Source organism: Aquarana catesbeiana, linkage group LG03 (genome assembly GCF_042186555.1).
Source record: "Aquarana catesbeiana isolate 2022-GZ linkage group LG03, ASM4218655v1, whole genome shotgun sequence".
NCBI lineage: Eukaryota > Metazoa > Chordata > Amphibia > Anura > Ranidae > Aquarana > Aquarana catesbeiana.
Window position 1 is genome coordinate 636,243,916 of NC_133326.1, and position 19,983 is coordinate 636,263,898.

The 19,983-nt window shown below is 44.8% G+C and overlaps 1 protein-coding gene and 2 non-coding genes across 3 annotated transcripts in view; 1 reads left to right on the forward strand and 2 right to left on the reverse strand.

Annotated features, from left to right (window-relative positions):
• Positions 1 to 16,080, reverse strand: part of FBXL12 (F-box and leucine rich repeat protein 12) — a 44,985-nt gene extending 28,905 nt beyond the window's left edge. Inside the window, exons 1-2 of the mRNA XM_073622521.1 lie at positions 15,754 to 16,080; positions 7,275 to 7,347 (exon numbers count right to left, since the gene is read on the reverse strand). Coding sequence (XP_073478622.1) covers positions 7,275 to 7,347; positions 15,754 to 15,923 — 243 coding nt within the window. The 5' untranslated portion in view covers positions 15,924 to 16,080. The remainder of the gene's footprint in view (positions 1 to 7,274; positions 7,348 to 15,753) is intronic.
• A 376-nt stretch (positions 16,081 to 16,456) lies between these two features.
• Positions 16,457 to 16,529, forward strand: TRNAV-AAC (transfer RNA valine (anticodon AAC)). Its single transcript has one exon. It is a non-coding gene; the product is annotated as a tRNA-Val (tRNA).
• A 161-nt stretch (positions 16,530 to 16,690) lies between these two features.
• Positions 16,691 to 16,783, reverse strand: TRNAI-UAU (transfer RNA isoleucine (anticodon UAU)). The gene is given in 2 exon segments: positions 16,691 to 16,726; positions 16,746 to 16,783. It is a non-coding gene; the product is annotated as a tRNA-Ile (tRNA).
• Positions 16,784 to 19,983: the final 3,200 nt, after the last annotated feature.

Sequence of the window (19,983 nt, forward strand, 5' to 3'; positions counted from 1 at the left end):
TTAAGCTCTTGAAATGAACATATTTTACCCCTGTCCACTACATCCTTCAGTTGCACATTCTCATCTAGGAGCCATTTACCAAACCACTCTTCATTCCCCGGAGGAAAATAATCTACATCCTTTAGTGACGTTAGCAGTGAATTATATTCCCAGTGTTCCCTTTTGTGGGTAAAATCCCATATTCTGAGTGCGTGCCTAGTGATTTCATGTGATTCTGTGTTATACTTTCTTATTTTTGGTGGACACCATATTATTTTGTGTAATTTTAAGTTATTAATTTTGTTTTCAATTTCTACCCACTGTTTTCCTTTACTTTTAACCCAGTCTACCACTCTCGCAAGTGCAATGGCCTCATAGTATTTACGAATGTCAGGTGCTCCCCACCCCCCTTTACTTTTACTATTTATTAATTGAGTATATTTTAGGCGTGGTGTTTTCCCTTTCCAAATAAACCTTAATATCATTGAATGTAGTCTTTTGAGGTATGCAGGTGGGAGCGTGATTGGGAGCATTTGCATTTTGTATGTTATTTTTGGTAATATGACCATTTTGAAAATATTGATTCTTCCCGCCCACGACAATTGCCCCTGCTGTATTCTGTTTAGTTCCGTTTTTACCTCATTTATGAGCGGCATATAATTCGCTTGGTATAGTTTTTCTACAGATGGTGTGATTTTGATTCCTAGATAGTTTAGAGCTTCCTTCTCCCACCTAAAAGGGAAGTGTTCTTGATATGCTTGGTCTCTTGTCTTATTGGGGTTTATGTCTAATACTTCTGATTTGGTAGTATTTACTTTAAAGTTAGAGAGTTTCCCATATTCTTCCATTGTGGCCAGGACATTCGGTAGGGAGAGTCTTGGATTTGTTATATAGAGGAGGATATCATCCGCATAGGCTGCGAGATTATACTCAGTTCCACCTATATTTACCCCTCTAATGTTCGGATTCTGTCTTAACCTGGTAAGGAGGGGTTCTAATGCTAACAGAAAAAGCACTGGGGACATTGGGCACCCCTGTCTCGTTCCATTATACATATAGAAGGGATCGGACAAGGTCCCATTTATTTTGACTCTCGCTGATGGTTTTGTATAGAACGCCCCAATCCAGCTACAGATCTTATCCCCATAGCCCACTTCTTTGAGTGACTCCATCATGAAGTCCCAGTCTACTCTGTCAAACGCTTTTTCAGCGTCTATTGACAGAAGTAGTCCTGGGACTCCGCTATTTTTAATTTCCTGGGTTATCAAGAGGGTTTTGATACTATTGTCCTTTCCCTGTCTGCCCGGTATAAACCCCACCTGATCAGGGTGGATGATATTTTTAATCGTTTGCTTTAGTCTACCCGCTATTACTTTTGCGAATAGTTTTGTGTCGTTGTTTAAAAGGGATATGGGCCTAAAACTAGAGCATAATGTGTCATCCTTTCCTTCCTTATGGATAATCGCTATGTTGGCTGCCAACGCATCTCTGCTCATTTCCCCTCTCTCCCCTATCTCATTCATGTACGCACATAGTTTTGGTACTAAAAAGTCTTGATATTTCTTATAGTATAAAGCTGTCAGCCCATCTGGGCCTGGGCTCTTTCCTGTCTGGGTCTCCTTGATGGCCTTCCTTACCTCGAACTCTATAATGGGGGCCTCTAAAGATGTTCTCTCCTCTTTTGAAATTTTAGCCAACCCAGTTTCCTTTAAATATTTTCTAATTTTTTCTTGTTTTTGCCCTCTCTCTTTATCCTTCTTTTTATTTATTGAATAAAGTTCCCCATAAAATTCTTGAAAAGTTTTTGCTATCTCCCCATCTTTATATTTGACTTCTCCTGATTTCGTCTTTATTTTATCGATGTATCTATTACTCTTCTTTTTACTTAGTGCCCTTGCCAGGAGTCGTCCAGGTCTATTCCCAGTGATATCTCTCTCTTTTTTAACTAAGTTGTACTTTCTGCGATTTTCTGCCTCTATCTGCTGTCTCAAGGCCTCTCTGGCTCCATATAGTTTTCCCAGAATCCCTCCTTCCCCTGTTTCTTTATGCTCCCTTTCTAATTTTTTAACTTCCTCCTGTAGCTCACGAAAATTTTTAGTCTGTTTTTTTCTTTCTCCACTCCCGCCTTTATTATTATCCCCCTAATATAGGCCTTATGGGCCTCCCAAACTATTGATTCCAATGTTTCCTTTGAGGTGTTTATTCTGAAGTAGAATTCCAATTCTTTTTTAATTAACTTATCAATTCCCCTGTCATGAAGGAGGTCCTCATTTAATCTCCAGTTATTTAGAAGGGGTATTTGACTATTTTGTTTTATTCGCAGTGTCACCGGGGCGTGGTCTGAAAATGTTATAGGTACTATGTTTATGTCTTCTACCTCTTCTAGGTTCCTATGATCCACAAAGAAGTAGTCAAGTCTTGAATACGTCGCGTGTACGGGGGAGTAGTAGGAGTAGTCTTTTGTTTTCTGATGTTGCATCCTCCAAACATCAACTAGCTGGCAACAGTGTAATTTTTTCTTAAGCTTATTCAGCCACACTCCTCCAGTCCTCCGAGCACGCGACGCATTGTCTCTACCCGGCTCTAAACATAGATTCATATCTCCTGCCACGATAACCCTCCCTCTCCTGAAACTCTCTAATTTCGATAGGACTCCAATTAGATATTTCCCTGGGTTGGTATTTGGGCAGTAAATGTTAACTAAGGTGTATTCCTCACCATTTAGTTTGCCCCTCAGAAACAAAAATCGGCCATCCGGGTCGGTTATTCTCTCCTCGATCTGGAAGCGAATTTCCCTTGCAAAATCGATCGCTACCCCCTTTGCACCCCTTATCGGGGAGTCACTATAAATCCAAAAGGGTAATCCCTAGACATTATCTTCCGATTTCTCCCCAGGTATAGATGTGTCTCCTGCAGAAAAACCACCTCAGCTTTATTGGATCTCAACTCGCCCATAATGTTAGCGCATTTTATGGGGGGGCTGAGACCCCTCACATTGTATGTTACCAGGTTTATTCCGGCCATTTGTTCTTCCTTTCTAAATCCAACAGCAGGAGACAAAGAGGTTTGTACTGATCTCGCCCCTCCCTTCGCCCCCCACCCCATCCCCCCACTGCCCCTCGCCCCCACCCTCCCCATCCCTCCTTAGTTATGGGGGTGTCAGGCCTCCCAGTGGCCCTTATAACCGTGGCCTCACCACCTCCACCCGGCCCTACGGTTGTCCCCCCGAGGGTTGAGCTCAGTGTGGGCATCCTTGAGTCCCCCAGCCCACCCCGGGATCTACCAGACCCCCCCCCCATCACCCCCCCTCCCCCGGGGTTTTTGTTGGCATTACTCCTTCCCGTTGGCTCTCCATTAGGGCCTCTTCTCTTACTGCTGGGTTTGAACTGAGAGGTTCTGCTTCAGCCAACTGTCTCCTTGTGTTAATTTTAGACGGCCGTTCAGGGGTTTTATTTTTTGAACCCGATGCCTTTCCCGGGCTAACATGAATGTTGTCCTGTACCATGTACTTCCTTATTGTGCCTGGGCTGGAACTAGTCCTAGCAGGCGCTCCTGTTGGGTTTGTTGTTATTCCCCCCCTACCCGCCTTTCCTCTCATTCTTTGCTGTCTTTTACCTCCTTTACTGTGTCCTTTTACCCTATATAACCACAGTACCTGAGGCCCTTTGGTGCAAATCCACTTTTGAGATAGTTTCTTCCTCTACCTTAAAGAAGGTCCAGGTAGTTCAGTGTTAATCTACTGAAAGTTGGTTTGATCTGGCTGCATATCACTGGTTCAAATTAGGGACAATTTACAAGTCTTAGACCATTTATCTTAGGGTATTCCTACTCAATGAGGAGTCCTATAATTTTAGGCCTCTCTCTACCACTCCCTTTTATGATCTCTGTTGGCACCCCTTATACCAAAGTTGGATAAAAAGAAAATTCAAAGAGTACAATACAGATGTTATCTTCATTTGCCTTTTAGGCTGATCCCATCCTTTGTATGTCCTGAACATGTATCTCAAGTCCCTGTGTAGACACCCTCAGGCCCGAAAGGTAGAGCGATGTTAATCATACAGACAGTAGGAGCAGTAATACGTCCTCAGCTATATAGTTGTATCACCTTTAATGTGGGACTTATCCAGGGACCCAGTGCCAGAGGCTTTACACCCCTACGTATAGGTTATGTGCCTTGAAGAAACCTTTTAGAGAATGGCCTAGAAGGGTTTGCACGGCTCCCTGTCCCTGGATGGTTTACCTATGTTTTATCTCCACCTCATATAATGTGCCCGATATTGCATGGAGAATTCAGGGGGCTCGGTACCCACAGCACATTCACCTGCAAGTTAGAATGGGCCCGTCCCTTATAGATGTTTTAATTATAAACGTCAGGTCCCAGAAACAACAGCAAACCCATAAAGGAGGGAGGAAATAGACTAACCTTACAAACAGTTTTTGCAGGTCCTCTCCTTTTAAGTTTACTCACTTTAATATCGGACAATGCCCATATCCTCAGAGAAAAAGATTCACACTTTAAAGATAGTTTTGTGTACCTTGGGGTGTCCTGAGGTCCAGGGTAAGTTAGGTATATTACTGTCCATGCATAGTTGACCTTTTACTTTCAATTTCGTATAGCCTTTAAATTACATATTAGTGCTCCAGCAGTGTAATGACATATAAGGCACTTACCCTCTCCGTGTCTTACAATCTAATGCACTTATCTGAGGGTTGGCAATCCCAACTTCTCCAGCGGTATTTGTGACTTCCAAGAGAGCTATTGATAGTATCTCTCCCCTCTTCTCAGCCGGATCCCTCTCCAGGTGCCTTGGTAGGTCATGAGCTTGTGCTGGGATTTCCCGGAGCCTCAGCTCCCCTTGTCAGTTGTTTCTCTCCGCAGCTCCTCAGTTCACCGCTCAGCCTGTGATCCTGATATCCAGGGAGAAGGGGGGCAACGAAGATGGACCGGAGGGAGGGGAGGGGGGAACAGGGGGAGGGGGAGGCGACAGCCGCGATCGTACAGGGACCCAGGTCCCGCGGCGTGTTCCCGGTGTGGAGGGCTAGGAGGCGGCCGCCCACATCCAGGTGAGAGGCGCCGCTGTCGGCGTCACCACATCGCCGCTAGCCACAAGAGGGATGAGAGACAGAGGAGAGACCCGGCATCCCGGCGCGATCTCTGAGGTCAGCCAGGCGCCCACATCCGGCTCCTCTCCTCCTGCCAATCAATATACGCTTAATGGGATTTATTTTAACCAAAAATATGTAGCAGAATACATATTGGCCTAAATTGATGAAGATTTTTTACATTTTTTTATTGGTTGTGTTTTATAGTAGAAAGTAAAAAATCTTTTTTTTTTTTTCAAAATTGTTGCTTTTTTTTTTTTTTATAGCACAAAAAATAAAAAAATAAAAAAACGCAGAGGTGATCAAATACCAAGAGAGGACAAAGGTGTTTTAGAGATAGCATTTGTCTAACTAAATATCATGGCTAAAGCATACACTAACCTAGTTGGTGCGTCAAGTTTGTCATTTATTTTGAGTACTGCAATGGTGGTATTTTGACTTAGAAATTAGGAAAGCGTCTGCAATAATTGTGACATAATGGCATCCAAAATCCCATGAAATTTTCCCTGATATAGTGGGATCTGTGGGTCAGGATTATGAAAAATGTACCACAAATGTCAGAAAGATGGGCTTTCCCATCTAAGTCAAGCCCCTTTGACGAGAACAAGAACACCAGTAATAAATTACCTGAGCACTTATTGATTACTCATTTGCTTACAGCAAGCTTTGTCAGTGGACCAGAAAGCCGGGAGAACCAGTGTTTTTGGTAAGCACCTTGCTACAACATACATTGTTGCTTGGCGTCATGGAATGTGATGGCTTGTACACAGAATAAGAAGGGTAGTGGGTCATCTATATCTGCCTTCACACACTTTGCTATAACCCCCTTTATTAAGGGGGTGGGGGACTCAGGCCACGCTTTGTAGTCCCTGTGTGTGTCTGCCATGTGTCCCATGTGTGCAGAAGACGACTGGGGAGCCCCAGGGGCTGTGCAGATGTCATTGTTCTGCTGAGACTGATGGGAGACTGGATAGCAGACAAAGCAACCAAACTTGAAATACTGCTCTTCGTATAGGAGGGGCGGGTCTTCCTGTGCATGGCTCTCCCCAAGCAGGACTCTTCCCCATCGGTAGTTTTCAACTCCCACGCTGTCTGTATCCTATGAGCTAGTTCCCTGTGTGTGCTCTACTGACCCTGTACACTGTCAGCCTGTGCCCTGTCCATCACCACTATTGCACTGTCAGCTTTCCAGTACAGGCTGGGTGGTGGTAGGAGTCAGGCAGGGAAAGGGTTCACTATCCACCACTGTGTTCAATCAGAAGGCAAAGCTGTGTGATCGATCCATCTCTACCAATCCTCATCTCTCCTCTGTCTGTTGTCTTGGCCTGTCCTCTCTCTTTCCCCTGTCTGTCTTCCAACCTTCCCTTCTCTCTGTCTGACTGACTCTTTTCTCTGTCCCATGTCTCTCCTCTATGTGCTTGCCCTCTGTCTTATCTATCTCTTAATGTTCCCTCTGTATGTGCCGCCTTGTCAGTCTGCTTGTCCTCTCTTTCTGTCTGTCCTCTCTATCCCATCTGTCTCTCCATTTCCCCTATACATTTATCCCCTCTGTATGATCTTGCCCGGTTGGTCTGCCTGTCTGTGCCTCCTCGCTCCCTGTCTCTTCTATCTCTCTTTCTATCCATCCTCTCGGTCTATTCTCATTCTCTCTCTATTTCGGTACATCATCTCTCACTCTATCTTCTTTTGGTCTCTACTCCCTCCCCCTTTCTCTCCCTTCCTTTCTGCCTCCCCCCCCTTGCCTTTCTCCTCCCCCTCCCCCCTCTCTCTTTCTCTCCTCTCCCCCCTCTCTCTTTCTCTCCTCTCCCCCCTCTCTCTTTCTCTCTCCTCCCCCCCCCCCCTCTCCTCCCCCCCCCCCCCCCTCTCCTCCCCCCCCCCCCCCCCCCTCTCCTCCCCCCCCCCCCCCCCCCCCCTCTCCTCCCCCCCCCCCCCCCCCTCTCCTCCCCCCCCCCCCCCCCCCCTCTCCTCCCCCAAAGAGAGCTGGAATTCAGTTCACATCACAGGACTGTGATGAAGTCTTATCTACTGTGAGAGAGCACCAATCCCAAAAGTCCATGTTCCAGCACCTGTAGCATTGATGGAAGATCAGGGTGGGTCTCATGGTGATGATGGGAAATTCTACCATTTGTCAGCGCCTGATGTCAATGTGCAATAAAAAGCAAATATTTATCCGTTAGATGACAGAAACTGACCTTATAAGGTGTTAAATCAACATGTCTCCACAGCGATTTGTCCAACACCAGTCTCCTCCACCGCTTGCAGACACTTAAAAAAGAAAAATAATTACATTAATTTATAATGTGAAGGTATAAGAACATATAATAAAAGCCGAAGGGGAGGTCAAGCTAATTGATATGAAGGTTTTGAGAGCGGTGAATATTGCATTCAATATTATATAGTAATCTTAATTTTTAATAGAACGTATTACTAAGTATTCAGAGAGACTATATAATCTGCCCTTTACTCTACACTGATAACCTGTCTTGGCAATTCACGACTCATAGTATACCATTATCAGCCTTCTGAACTCTCCAGATTGGTATGTTTCTTATGACATTGCTGCTTTAAAAAGCCCACTTACTTCCCCTTCTTCAGGGATGTTTGAAGTCCAAGCTGTGTTTAAGCATACTCATGGTTATGTCTTCAAACCCTAATAATGAACTTCTCATTCTCTGCATTGAGGTTAAAAAATGCCCCCTACCTGTCCTGGCACACCGTCCTTAAACACTTACCAGAGTCCACTCACAATCCAGCTCTGTGCCCGGCTGCATCTCTACCCCTTCACTTCCTGGTCTCACAGGAGACAAATCCTCTGAGGATGGAGCAGGGGGGCAGGGACTGAGCCATGCTATGTGCGTCTAGGGATGCACACAGCCCAGCTCTGGAGCATGCCTGATCTGTGCCCCTTTAGCATCCAGCTTGCTATGGAGGAACTTGGAGAGGAGGAGTGGGCAGTGCCAGCAGGAAAATGCCAAAAAGGAGGTACAGAACTGTTCTGTACAATATTGTTGTACAAAGCAGGGAAGTATAACATCTTTTAAAGTGTAACAAAGGGAAAACTTTTCTTTTTTTCATTTTGAAAAGAGTAAAGGAGGGTTATAACCCCTGTCAGTTTTTTTGCCATTTGTGTCCCATTGGGGAGATTTGCCTTCACTTCCTGTCCCATAGTCTAAACAGGAAGTGAGAGGAAATCCCAATGTGTCACCAGAACTAGTGTCTTCATTGGTAGATTTCCTCTCTACAAGTGGTCTGATGTTCAATCCAAAATGTGGGATTTTCTTTTACTTTCAATAATAATGGTAAACAGGACAAATAGAGAGGGTGAATCTTTCTAACGGGGGGCACAGATGGCAATAAAAACTGGCAGGAGTTCTAATCCCTCTCTACTCTATCCAGAACTAAAAACCTTACTTATAATTAAACCACTTTCCGCCTGGCCTATAGCAGAATAACAGCTGGGTGGTGGTTCCGTTATCCTGACTGGGCATCATATGATGTCCAGCAGGATAAGCCACGATCACGCACCCAAGGGCAGCACATCGATCGGTGTTGTGGTGTGTCACTCTGACACACCGCAACTCCGATCTAAGTAAAGAGCCTCTGGCATACGCTCTTTACCACATGATTAGCTGTGACCAATTACAGCATGTAACCAGGAGGAGCCGGTAAACGGCTTTCCTCGGTTCACGCTGACAGGGAGAGCAAATCGGCGGCTCTCCTGTCAGAGGCAGGGGTCTGAGCTGATAATCAGCACATTGATTATCAGCTCAGCCCACCCATCAGAGGTGCCACCACAGCTGCCAATAACTGCCCATCAACTGCCATTCAGTGCCCAAAGTGCCAGTCAGTACCTCATCAGTGCCATTAATTAGTGCCCAGTGCCACCTGTCAGTGCCCATCAGTGTCACCTTATCAGTGCCAACTCATGAGTGCCCGTCAGTGAAAGAGAAAACAAAATTTTATAGCAGAAACTAAGAAAAACTTTTTTTTTTTTTTTTTTTTCAAAAATTTCACTTTTTTAGTTTGTTTAGCAAAACATAAAAACCTCAGTGATTATCAAATTCCACCAAAAGAAAGCTCTATTTGTGGGAAGAAAATTATAAAAAAAATGTAGTTTGGGTACAGTGTCGCACGACCGTGTAATTGGCATTCATACTGTGACAGTGCTGAAAGCTGAAAATTGTCATGGGCAGGATGGGGGGAAAGTGCCCAGTATTGAAGTGGTTAAAGTCCAACTCCAGGAAAGGAAAACACGTTTCCTGCGCCCGCACTGCACACCTGCTTATTTTGTCTACAGCAGTGGTCTCCAAACTGCGGCCCTTTGCTTGCCTTTATCTGGCCCTTGAGGGATTATTCCTGCCACTGATTCCATCGATAGGGCATAATTCATTTCACTGACAACAAAAATGGGGCACTATTACTCCCAACAACCACTAATCCCAGAGATGGGACAGTAAAGTGGGGGAGAGAGAGTAAACTGACCTTTTCTTTTTAGAGGATCCTGGTCTAGGGGATTGAAGAAAGCTTATACTAACTAACCCAATCCTTTGTTCCCCTGGAAAACAGTGCTCCTCCAAGGTCCAGCACTGGACTGTTCCTGGTCTATGGAGCCTACTCTGGGCTTGAGGACATCAGGAACAGTCAAATTATTCAACACCGATGGAGAGCAGCATTGCCAGACCTGTCCTGTGCTGGGAGAATCCGAGGATCAGGTAAGTAAATCTCCTTTTTCAAAAAAATGAGCAGCTAAAGTGGAATTTTAGTCAGAAAATTAAGACCTGCTAGATGACTTCAGGCTGGCCGCTTTTGTACAGCATTACAAGTGCCATAATATATAAAATCCAGTAATACACGGTCTCAACCTGCTCTGCACACGCTCAGTTGCTCTGCATTTTTACGCACTTTTAGGCACTGTCGAGTTTGTAGAGTTCACACCATAGAAATGCAGTTTGGATGCGTTCCAGATTAGACATGTATACTGCCGAAAAATGTGTTTATTTTCGTTTTTTTGTTGTTATTCGGGTCATTCATTATGATCAAAATTTGAAAATTCGAAAATTCCTAAATCCGAAAGAATAACTAACTAATAACTAACTATTAAAATTATAGGTATTGGAATTAACTTTCAAATTTGGCTGTTCGTGTACGCAAATTTATCCGAAGTTACAAATTATCCGAAATAACGAATGCCGCATCTAAACTAATGGAATGAAACGAATAGTAAATAATAATAATAATAATAATAATAATAAAAAGTTATTTATTTTAGGATTATTTTTGGATTTTCGTTAATTCGGATATTTCCGAAATGATCTAATTTGTCGAAATTCGTTAAAAAAACGAATTCGGAACTAAACAAATTGCACATGTCTATTCCAGATGCCTTTCTGCATACACCTTTTTGGCATGTTTTTGATGCAGCTCCAGTGCATTTTTCCCCTCTTTTTTTCTAACACCTTAAAGTGGATGTAAACCCCTTTCATAAATCTCTTATCTCTCTTCAAAGCCCTAAGTCCCATGGCTTTCTCCTGCTCCATTCTTCTGTTATGAGCCTAATAACTTCTGACAAGTTCTCCGTCTGTGATAAAACCAGCCTGAAAATATGTCTCGGGGTGGGTGCTACCAATAGAATAGCAGAGAGCTGGTCTATTCACAGCACAGCTCTGTAAGTCTCTGCTTATGTGGAGAGGGGGTGTGCGCCTTTCCTCCAATCAGCTGTCTCACAGTGTATGGCAAGAATCCACACCCACAGGTCAATCAGGAAGAGAAAATTCTAACATGATGTGCACTTTCTAAACAGTATATAAAGCTGAAGACAGCAGATTAACATATAAAACTTATGTATGGAGATTTGTTTCATCTCTGTGTATCATCTGAGGCTGTTCACTTCACTGGGTATATGTGAGGGTTTAAATCCACTTTAAATAAAGACATGTGTGTTCCAGTGCATTTTTTATGCGTTTTACTGCCTTTCAGTATAGTTCAGTGCAGAAAAAATGCAGCATGTTCATTAATCTTTTTTCTTTCTGGTACTAGAACACACTGGAACTGACTGCAATGGTGTAAACTGTGCCATTGAAAACCATATAACCTACTATCCATGCATTTTGATGCAGAAAAAAAATGCACTGGACTGAATGTGGTGTGAACTGGCTCTTAAAGCGAATTAAAGCCTCCTATCCTGTACAGCCACGGAAGCTGCTTCTGTTTGATCTGCAACTGCCATGGTGCTGCACATGAGATCAGTTATGACACCAGCCATTTGATGGTGTCACAATTTGGTTGAGGGCACAAGCAAATGTGACAGTTAGCAATTCTGGGTTTGATGGGTTTAGTTCTGCTTTACAATTTATTGCTGTTCAAGGGCTCTGGGCTTTAGCAAAATGACCGCCTCCAGCTAAGAAAGACCAACAATTTAGAAAATTTTTTTTTTTTTACTTTCTGCTATAAAAAAAAAAAAAAAATATCCAATGAAAAAAGAAAGTAACAAATCTAATTTCTTCATCAGTTTAGGCAAATATGTATTCTGCTACATGGTTTTGGTAAAAAAAAAATCCCAATAGCGTATATTGATTGGTTAGCGCAAAAGTGATAGCACCTACAAACTATGGCATATTTTTTATTTTTTTCTAATAGTAATGGCGGTGATCAGCGACTTATAGCGGGACTGCAATGTTGCAGCGGACATTCTGACACTTTTTGGGGACCAGTGGTATCAATACAATGATCAGTGCTAAAAATATGCACTGTCACTGTACTACTGACACTGGCTGGAAAAGGGTTAACATCAGGGGCGATCAAAGGGTTAACTATGTGTCTAACCAGTGCTTGTGTACAGTGGGGGAGGTATTTATCCACGTTCCAGCTTTGCAGGAACACAGGATCAATGCCTTCCCTACTGACTCAATGTTCGCTGGCACCCGCCGATCATTAGACAGAGAGCCAGAACTGCGATCTGGCTTTGAAAACATGGTAGGTCGCCGCTCTGGCTCTCTGCCTAATGATCGTCAGGTGCCGGCAGACAGAGTCCGCCATACACACAAATCAGCTCCACTGTGTATAATCACAGAAAGAGCGGGTCGCCGGTGGCACACATGCGTGCCCCAGACCCCAAAGTGCAGGATCACATACTGGGTAAATGATCTGCTCAGGAGAGCCACCTTGCCGCCGTATATGTAAGTTATATGGTGGGCAAGTGGTTAATGATTACAGGGCCACAACAATATGTGCCTTTCATAGCTGCCTTGAGTTCAGCTTTAAGCAAATACTAATTGATAAGATTATGTACATTAAAATTGTAGCATGCATCTCTCAACCTGTGTTTTAGGCTGCATTCACGCCGGAGCATTTTCAGCTTCGTAAAATGCACATCTCAAAAGTTCCAAAACGCCCAACAAGCAAAATGCCATTCATTTCACTGACACCTGTTCAGATCTGAGCGTTTTGGCCCCATAGAATTCAAAAGAAATGCCAGACTTGAGCAGAAAAACGCTAGTAAAACGCCCATAAAAATGCTCAAATAGCATTTCTCCACCCCTAATTTCCTCTCCCTCTACTCCCTCTAGTGTTTAACCACTTATGGACCGCCGCACGCCGATATACGCCCTTACTTTGAAGAGGAATATCATTGTTATGGCAGCAGCTAGCTGCCATAATCCCGGCATCCTATTCTTCAGCCGGTGGTCCATTTTCTGATAATAGTGGGCTCTGTGGCGGATTCGGCACGAGATCACTTATTGGCGGCGGGAGAGGACCCCCCCAACACGCTCCGGTGCCCTCCACCGCTTACCAGAGCTGTCGGCAGTGGCGGAGGCGATTGGAACCTCTCACGTCAGTGGCATGGAGACGAGTGAGGGGAAGGTGGCCCCAACCCGTCTCCATAACATTGCAGGGCAGAAGCGACATCAAAACATCACTTCCGCCCATAGCTCTTAAAGGGCCATTTTTAAATTTTTTTAAACGACAATTTTTTTTTTTTTTTATTGCATTTTAGTATAAGAGCCCTTTCACACTGTGCCGCTTTTGGCGGCGGTATAGCAGCACTGCCCCATTGATTTCAATGGGGAGGAGCGGTGAGTTCACCGCTCCAAAGATGCTGCTGGCAGAAATTTTTCTGACGCCCTGCCAGCGCAGTGCCCCAGTGTGAAAGCCCTTAGCGTGTTCGGTCTGTTTTTTAGTTCTTGGCGTTTCCCCGCCCCCTCCACTGTGTGGGCCTAAGCGCGGCCTCTCGTAGGCCTCCATTTTTTGACCTATTGGTGGTTGGCCTCTTCCCCCTCGGAGTTGAGGTGGGGGTGCCGTGCCTGCATTGCTTTGGATCATTTTGGCAGCCTATGGGCACAGCAATCAGGTCTCTTTTCAGCTGTGATTGGTAGGTAGGTATATTTGAATTATTTATAAATATGTTAAGATTTAAATACACTGATATATTTCTTGCTTGTCGATATTTTGGGTTTTCAGGTGTTTCTATTACATACATACATATATATATATATATATATATATATATATATATATACTTTCTTTAGAGTTGTGTTTTTTTACACGCTCCCCCAGAAGAAGACCTCTACTGAAAAAAGTCGAAACGCGTTGGTATGATTTACATACTTATATCATGGCTATGTTCTTTTCCTCATTGCACTCAACGGCTGTACATTTTATGTACATGTATTAGCTTTACCCATAGAGCTCCTGTTTTAACTGCAACAAACGTTGCTTTGATGCAACCATTTTTTCTAAATACAATTATATGTTTTCAAAACATTGTACTTTATTGCTGCAACTCAAAACCCCACAGGGAACCTTTCCTAATTGTACAAATATATATATATATAGCTTTTTTCAGCGGGAACGCAGTTCCGGCACCTCCAGCACTGAATGTATGTAAAAGCATGGGGTGTGCTGGAGGATCTATTGTCACTGGCGGGGATCTGATTTTGTGTGAGGGTCTATTGTTGCTGATGGGGAATATATTGTTGCCGGGGGGTCTTATGTTGCTGGAAGGGATCTACTGTTGAGGGAGAGGTCTATTTTTACTGGCTGCTGGAGGATCTATTGATGCTGGCTGCTGGGTGATCTGTTGTTGCTGCTGTGGGGTCTAATGTTACTTGGGTGGATATTTTGTTTTGGGTAGTTTACTGTTGCTTCTGGGAATCTATTGTTGGGGTGGAGTCCATTGTTGTGTGGGGATCTATTGCTGGGATTCTATTGTTGCTGACTGCAGGGGATCTATTTTACGTTTTTTCTTTTTATCATTAACATGTTCCATATAAATGATTTAGCGCCACAAAATGATACTTGGTTCTGTATTCTCTAAAAGGGGCAGTACTGGTAGGTGGGTAGGGGGTGGAATCAAGGGACGGTGGTCAGAGGTGGGTAGGGGGCAGAGACAAGGGGTGACTCAGACGGGGGGAGTTCCTGCACCTATTCCACGAGAAGAAAAAGGTGTGTGTGTGTGTATGTATGTGTGTATATATATATATATATATATATATATATATATATATATATATACACACACACATACATACACAGGATCTGGCGCAGAGGTGCCACCCTGTCACAGTAAAGGGCAAACCTCCTAGATTGTAAGCTCTAACGAGCAGGGCCCTCTGATTCCTCCTGTATTTAATTGTATTGTACTTGTACTGTCTGCCCTCATGTTGTAAAGCGCTGCGTAAACTGTCGGCGCTATATAAATCCTGTGTAATAATAATAATCTTAAGACCCCTTTCACACCGAGGGCGTTTTGCAGGCGCTATAGCATTAAAAATAGCGCCTGCAATCCGCCCTCAAACAGCTGCAGCATTGTCTCCAGTGTGAAAGCCCGTGGGCTTTCACACCGGAGCGCTGCGCTGGCAGGACGTTAGGAAAAGTCCTGCCAGCAGCTTCTTAGGAGCAGTGTGTTTACCGCTGCTCTACATTGAGATCAATGGGGCAGCGCTGGGATACCGCCGGCAAAACGCCGCTATTGCGGCGCATTGCAGGCGGTTTTAACACTTTCTCGGCCGCTAGCGGGGGGGGGGTAAAAAACGCTGCTATAAATAGCGGCGTTTTACCGCCGACGCTATAGGCGGCTCGGTGTGAAAGGGGTCTAAGTGGGTAGCAAATGTGCCGCATCTGCAGTGGCAGAATTTTTTAAAAAGCCGCGTCTACCGTACTGTTTGCACGTTCCAGCAAGTTTGGCGGTCCATTGAGATGAACGAGTTATCGGGGGGAATGTGCACAAGCGTGCGTTTGTGTTACAGTGTGAACCGGCACTTCAGGGTGAAGATCCGCTTTAACCGAACATGCCATTGCTGAAGGTTAAATCTGATTGGCTGCCATTCGCAGGTTTTGATGAATCCCCCTCCATAGGCTCACTGGTCATCATTGTGTAGCTATCAGAGGAAAGTGACAGTGCGCCCCCTATGGTCTAGACTCTAGGAAGTTATGGAGTAAATGCTAAGCTGGTCCCCAGTGATGACTGATCTATGGAGAGGACAGGAGGGGGTCCATCTCCTCCATTGTTCTACATGGCTGAGCATTCTCCTGGAGAAGACATCTTCCTGTCTATGGCCAGCCTCAGACGACTTCCCAGCCATGACAATCATCCTGACTCCTAGTAAACACTTGGCAGCCATGACAGCAGGAATCCCCACAGCAATGTTTCCAGTGTCCCCCAGACCTTCTCACCGGCCGCTCCGGATGAGATCCCGCACGGACAGGAAGCTCAGCACCTCCAGCAGCACGCTATCCGGCAGCCACGACAGGGTCGGTGTCACCGAAATGCCTCCGCTGCCCATGAACGGGATCCCCGAGCTCTCTCCGCCGTACACCGTGGCCGACATCTTCATCATCTCCATGGACACCGCGCACTTCCGCCTCACCAATGCGCGGCTGTCAACGATCTACCATAGAGCCGGGAACCAGAGCGGCCGCTACTGCCGCTGTGCGTTCCAAACGACCATAGAGATTGAACGCTCCATAGAGCGTTCAAGCCGCTACCCTAAACTCCTCCGGGGGTCTGAGCGGCTACAGCTTGGATCTCAATGCGACAGCGCCACCCTCGGCTGCTGCGTTAATGACGCCTCGGAGGTACTGCACGTTACATGAGACCAGAGAGAGAGAGAGAGAGAGACGTCATCCCTAAGTGACAGCGGCTTGGAGCACAGGGCTGACTCATGGCGTGCGAATGCCAGTGGGGGGAGCCGTTTTGCAATGCAGCTTATGTAAGCTTAATAAAGGCGTGGTGAGAATTTAGACAACTTATGTCACAAGTGCTCCAGCTTAAAAAACACTTTGCTCACCCCCCGCCCCAGTAGAAAATGTTTTTGACTCTCTTTTTTTTGCTAGCTTGCGCATTTGTACCAGCCCTATCTGAAACTCTAACACGGAAGTTTCCGTAGTGTAGTGGTTATCACGTTCGCCTAACACGCGAAAGGTCCCCGGTTCGAAACCGGGCGGAAACATCTTTCTATTTGGGTTGTCCCTTAATAGTTTTAAATTCAAAAAAAATACAATTTTAAGACAAAACAGCTACACAAAAATTAAGAAATCTAAGTTTATGAATATGTGTGCACGATTTGCAGAAACTTGTAAATTATTCTGAAGTCAGACAAATTAAAATTCATGCTCCAGGTGAGGCTCGAACTCACAACCTCGGCATCGCTCACCAGTTACTGTCTTATAAGTACCGCGCGCTAACCGATTGCGCCACTGGAGCATCTGAAAGAACTTAGTAGTAACGTGTTTGGAACGGTTACTCTACAGTCTGTACAACCAGGAAGTGTTTTCTGTTTGTTATTAGGGCACTACAGTAATTTATTACAAACAGTGGTTGAATATTTTAATTCATAGCTCCCAATCAATTCAGTTTTGGATGGAGACCTGTTCACACGGTCAGCCAGGGCAATACGGCAAAGCATTTGCAACACTTTTCTGGCTGTAGGGTCCCTTTAACCACTTCACCTCTCCGGAAGATTTACCCCCCTTCATGACCAGGCCATTTTTTGTGAGACGGCACTGCGTTACTTTAACCACTTGCCGACCGCCCACTGTTGTTTGATGGCGGCAGTATGGCACTCCTGCTAGCTATACAGCAGCTGTACAGTGGCGCTTTAAGAAGTATAGCCACGTGACGTAGGAGCCAATGCGCGTGGCCGGCAGCCGCTGACTACCTGCAATGGCCGCCAGGCTACCCGCGATTGGTCCTGAGAAAGACAGAACAGAGATCAGTCAATAGACAGATCTCTTCCAATATCTTGATCGCCCCCTAGTGTTAAGCCCTTTCCTGCCAGTGACATTTATACAGTAATCAGTGGCTATTTTTAGTCCTGATCGCTGTATAAATGTCACTGGTCCCAAAATAGTGTCAAAAGTGTCCGATCTGTCCGCCGCAACGTCGCAGTCCCGCTAAAAATCGCAGATTGTCGCCATTACTAGTAAAAAAAAAAAAATAGTAATAAAAACGCCATGAATCTTTTGTAAACGCTTTAACTTTTGCGCAAACCAATCAATATACGCTTATTGTGATTTTTTTTTTACCAAAAATACAATACAATAGAATACATATCGGCCTAAACTGAGGAAGAAATTTGTTTTTTTATATTTTTTGGGGGATATTTATTATAGCAAAAAGTAAATAATATTGCTTTTTTTTTCAAAATAGCTTTTTTATTGTTTATAGTGCAAAAAATAAAAACCCTAGTGGTGATCAAATACCACCAAAAGAAAGCTCTATTTGTGGGAAAAAAAGGACGTCAATTTTGTTTGGGTACAACGTCATTGTCAGTTAAAGCGGCGCAGTGCCATATTGCAAAAAATGGCCTGGTCGGGAAGTGGGTAGATCCTTCCAGGGCTGAAGTGGTTAACTGACAATTGCGCAGTCCTGCGACCCTGTACCCAAATAATTGATGTCCTTTTTTCCCCCCACAAATAGAGCTTTCTTTTGGTGGTATTTGATCACCACTGCGTTTTATTTTTTAGCGCTATAAACAAAAAAAGGCCGACAATTTTGAAAAAACCCCAGTATTTATTACTGTCTGCTATAAAATATATCCAATAAAAAAAAAATGGAAAAAAAAATCAAATATTTTCATCACTTTAGGCCAATGTGTATTCTGCTACATATTTTTGATAAGAAAATCCCAATAAGCGTATATTGATTGGTTTGCGCAAAAGTTATAGCATCTACAAACTATGGGATGTATACTGGAATTTTAATTTATTCGTTTTTTTACTAGTAATAGTGGCGATCAGTGACTTATAGCGGGACTGCGATATTGCGGTGGACATTCGGACACTGACACTTTTGACACTTTTTGGGAACCAGTGACACAACTACAGTGATCAGTGCTAAAAATATGCACTGTTACTGTACTAATGACACTGGCTGGAAAGAGGTTATAAATCAGGGGCGATAAAAGGGTTAAATGTGTGCCTAGCCAGTGTTTTGGTGTACTGTGTGAGGTGCTTTTACTAAGGGAATTGATGGATTTTATTCCCTGCTTTGCGGGGAAAGAAAATCTATTACTTCTCCGCTGAGAGGACAGGGCTATTGCCTTGTTTACATATGCAGGGCTCTGTCCTGTGTAAATTCATGATAATCGCTGGGTGACGGTGGTAATCTATTGGCCGGCACCCGGTGATCCTCATCTGCCATGTTTATGCACAGCACGGCTGGGACGCCAGCGGCGTGCACATGCGCCCCCTACACAGAAGTGTTAGATCACACACTAAGTACGTGATCTGGCGCAGCAAGCTGAGCCGCCTTGCTGCCGTATATCCAGTGCTGTATTTTGGCCTAGGCCGACAAGGCCCAGGCCTAGGGCGGCACTTTGCGGGGGGGGCAGCAAAAAAGCCGCCCCTGCCTCCACCTGAGACTCTATTGGCCACTGGTTGCAAGAGCCGCCTGGCGTCTAGCAACCAGAGACGTCACAGCTGTGACTCCCTGGCCCTGCCCATAATTCAAAGTGGAGGAGGATTTAACTTCCTCCTCTTCCGCACCTAGCGCTCGTGGGGCCCAAAGAATCCCGCCGGTCTTGTGATGTCGGGGGTGCAGGGCAGCGGAGCAAAATCCGCCAATCCAGTGCCAACAGCGACCGCTGCTGCTGAGCAGCGGCATCTTCACACAGCGTGCTGGCGGCAGGCCCGGGAGGCTGGCTAGAGCCAAGAGCCTGGGAGGGAGAAGACCTCCACTCCCCCGGCTCCACCCTGTCCTCAGCAGCACCCGGCGCAGCATCCCTGGCCCCTCCCAGAGCCGGCACTCCTTCTCCAAGCTCCTCTCCGCTTTCAGTTGGGACATCAACAGGAAGACAGGCTGACCGAGAGCCCAGAGGATGAGGACAGGCGGGAGGTAGGTGCATTACACACCTACCCACAGACAGGGGTGCACAGGAGGGACTGAAGGCAGGGCTAGGGGTCTCTCTCATTCCCACCCCTCTCTCTCTCTCTCTCTCTCTCTCTGTCTCTCTCTCTCTCTCTATCTTATTTCTGTTGTATTGAAGGTCAGTGGCCAGACCTCAACTGTGTAGATCTCCACCATTTTGTGGAATGACTTTGATGCAGTTGGCCAACCTAAACACGTATTGCAATATGTGTGAACTAAACATGCCTATATTTTTATTGAAAACTTTGCTTGAAATGGTATAGCAGTGTGCAGAGGGTTCATCCAGTATTTTCTGTGTACATGTATGCCTCCTTCCAGTTAGACGTGTGGTTCACTTCATTCCGAAACGAAATTCAGCCAAATTTTTAGCTATTCGAAAATTTGGATCTGAGTTTTCAAATGAAAATAGTAATGGATTTAAACAAATCCGAAATAACAAAACATTTTGGACGCAATTATAATTCAAATCAAATTCAAGTAGTTTTCTAATTGAATTTGAATAATTTTTTAATCAAATTTGAATTTCCGAATAGAAT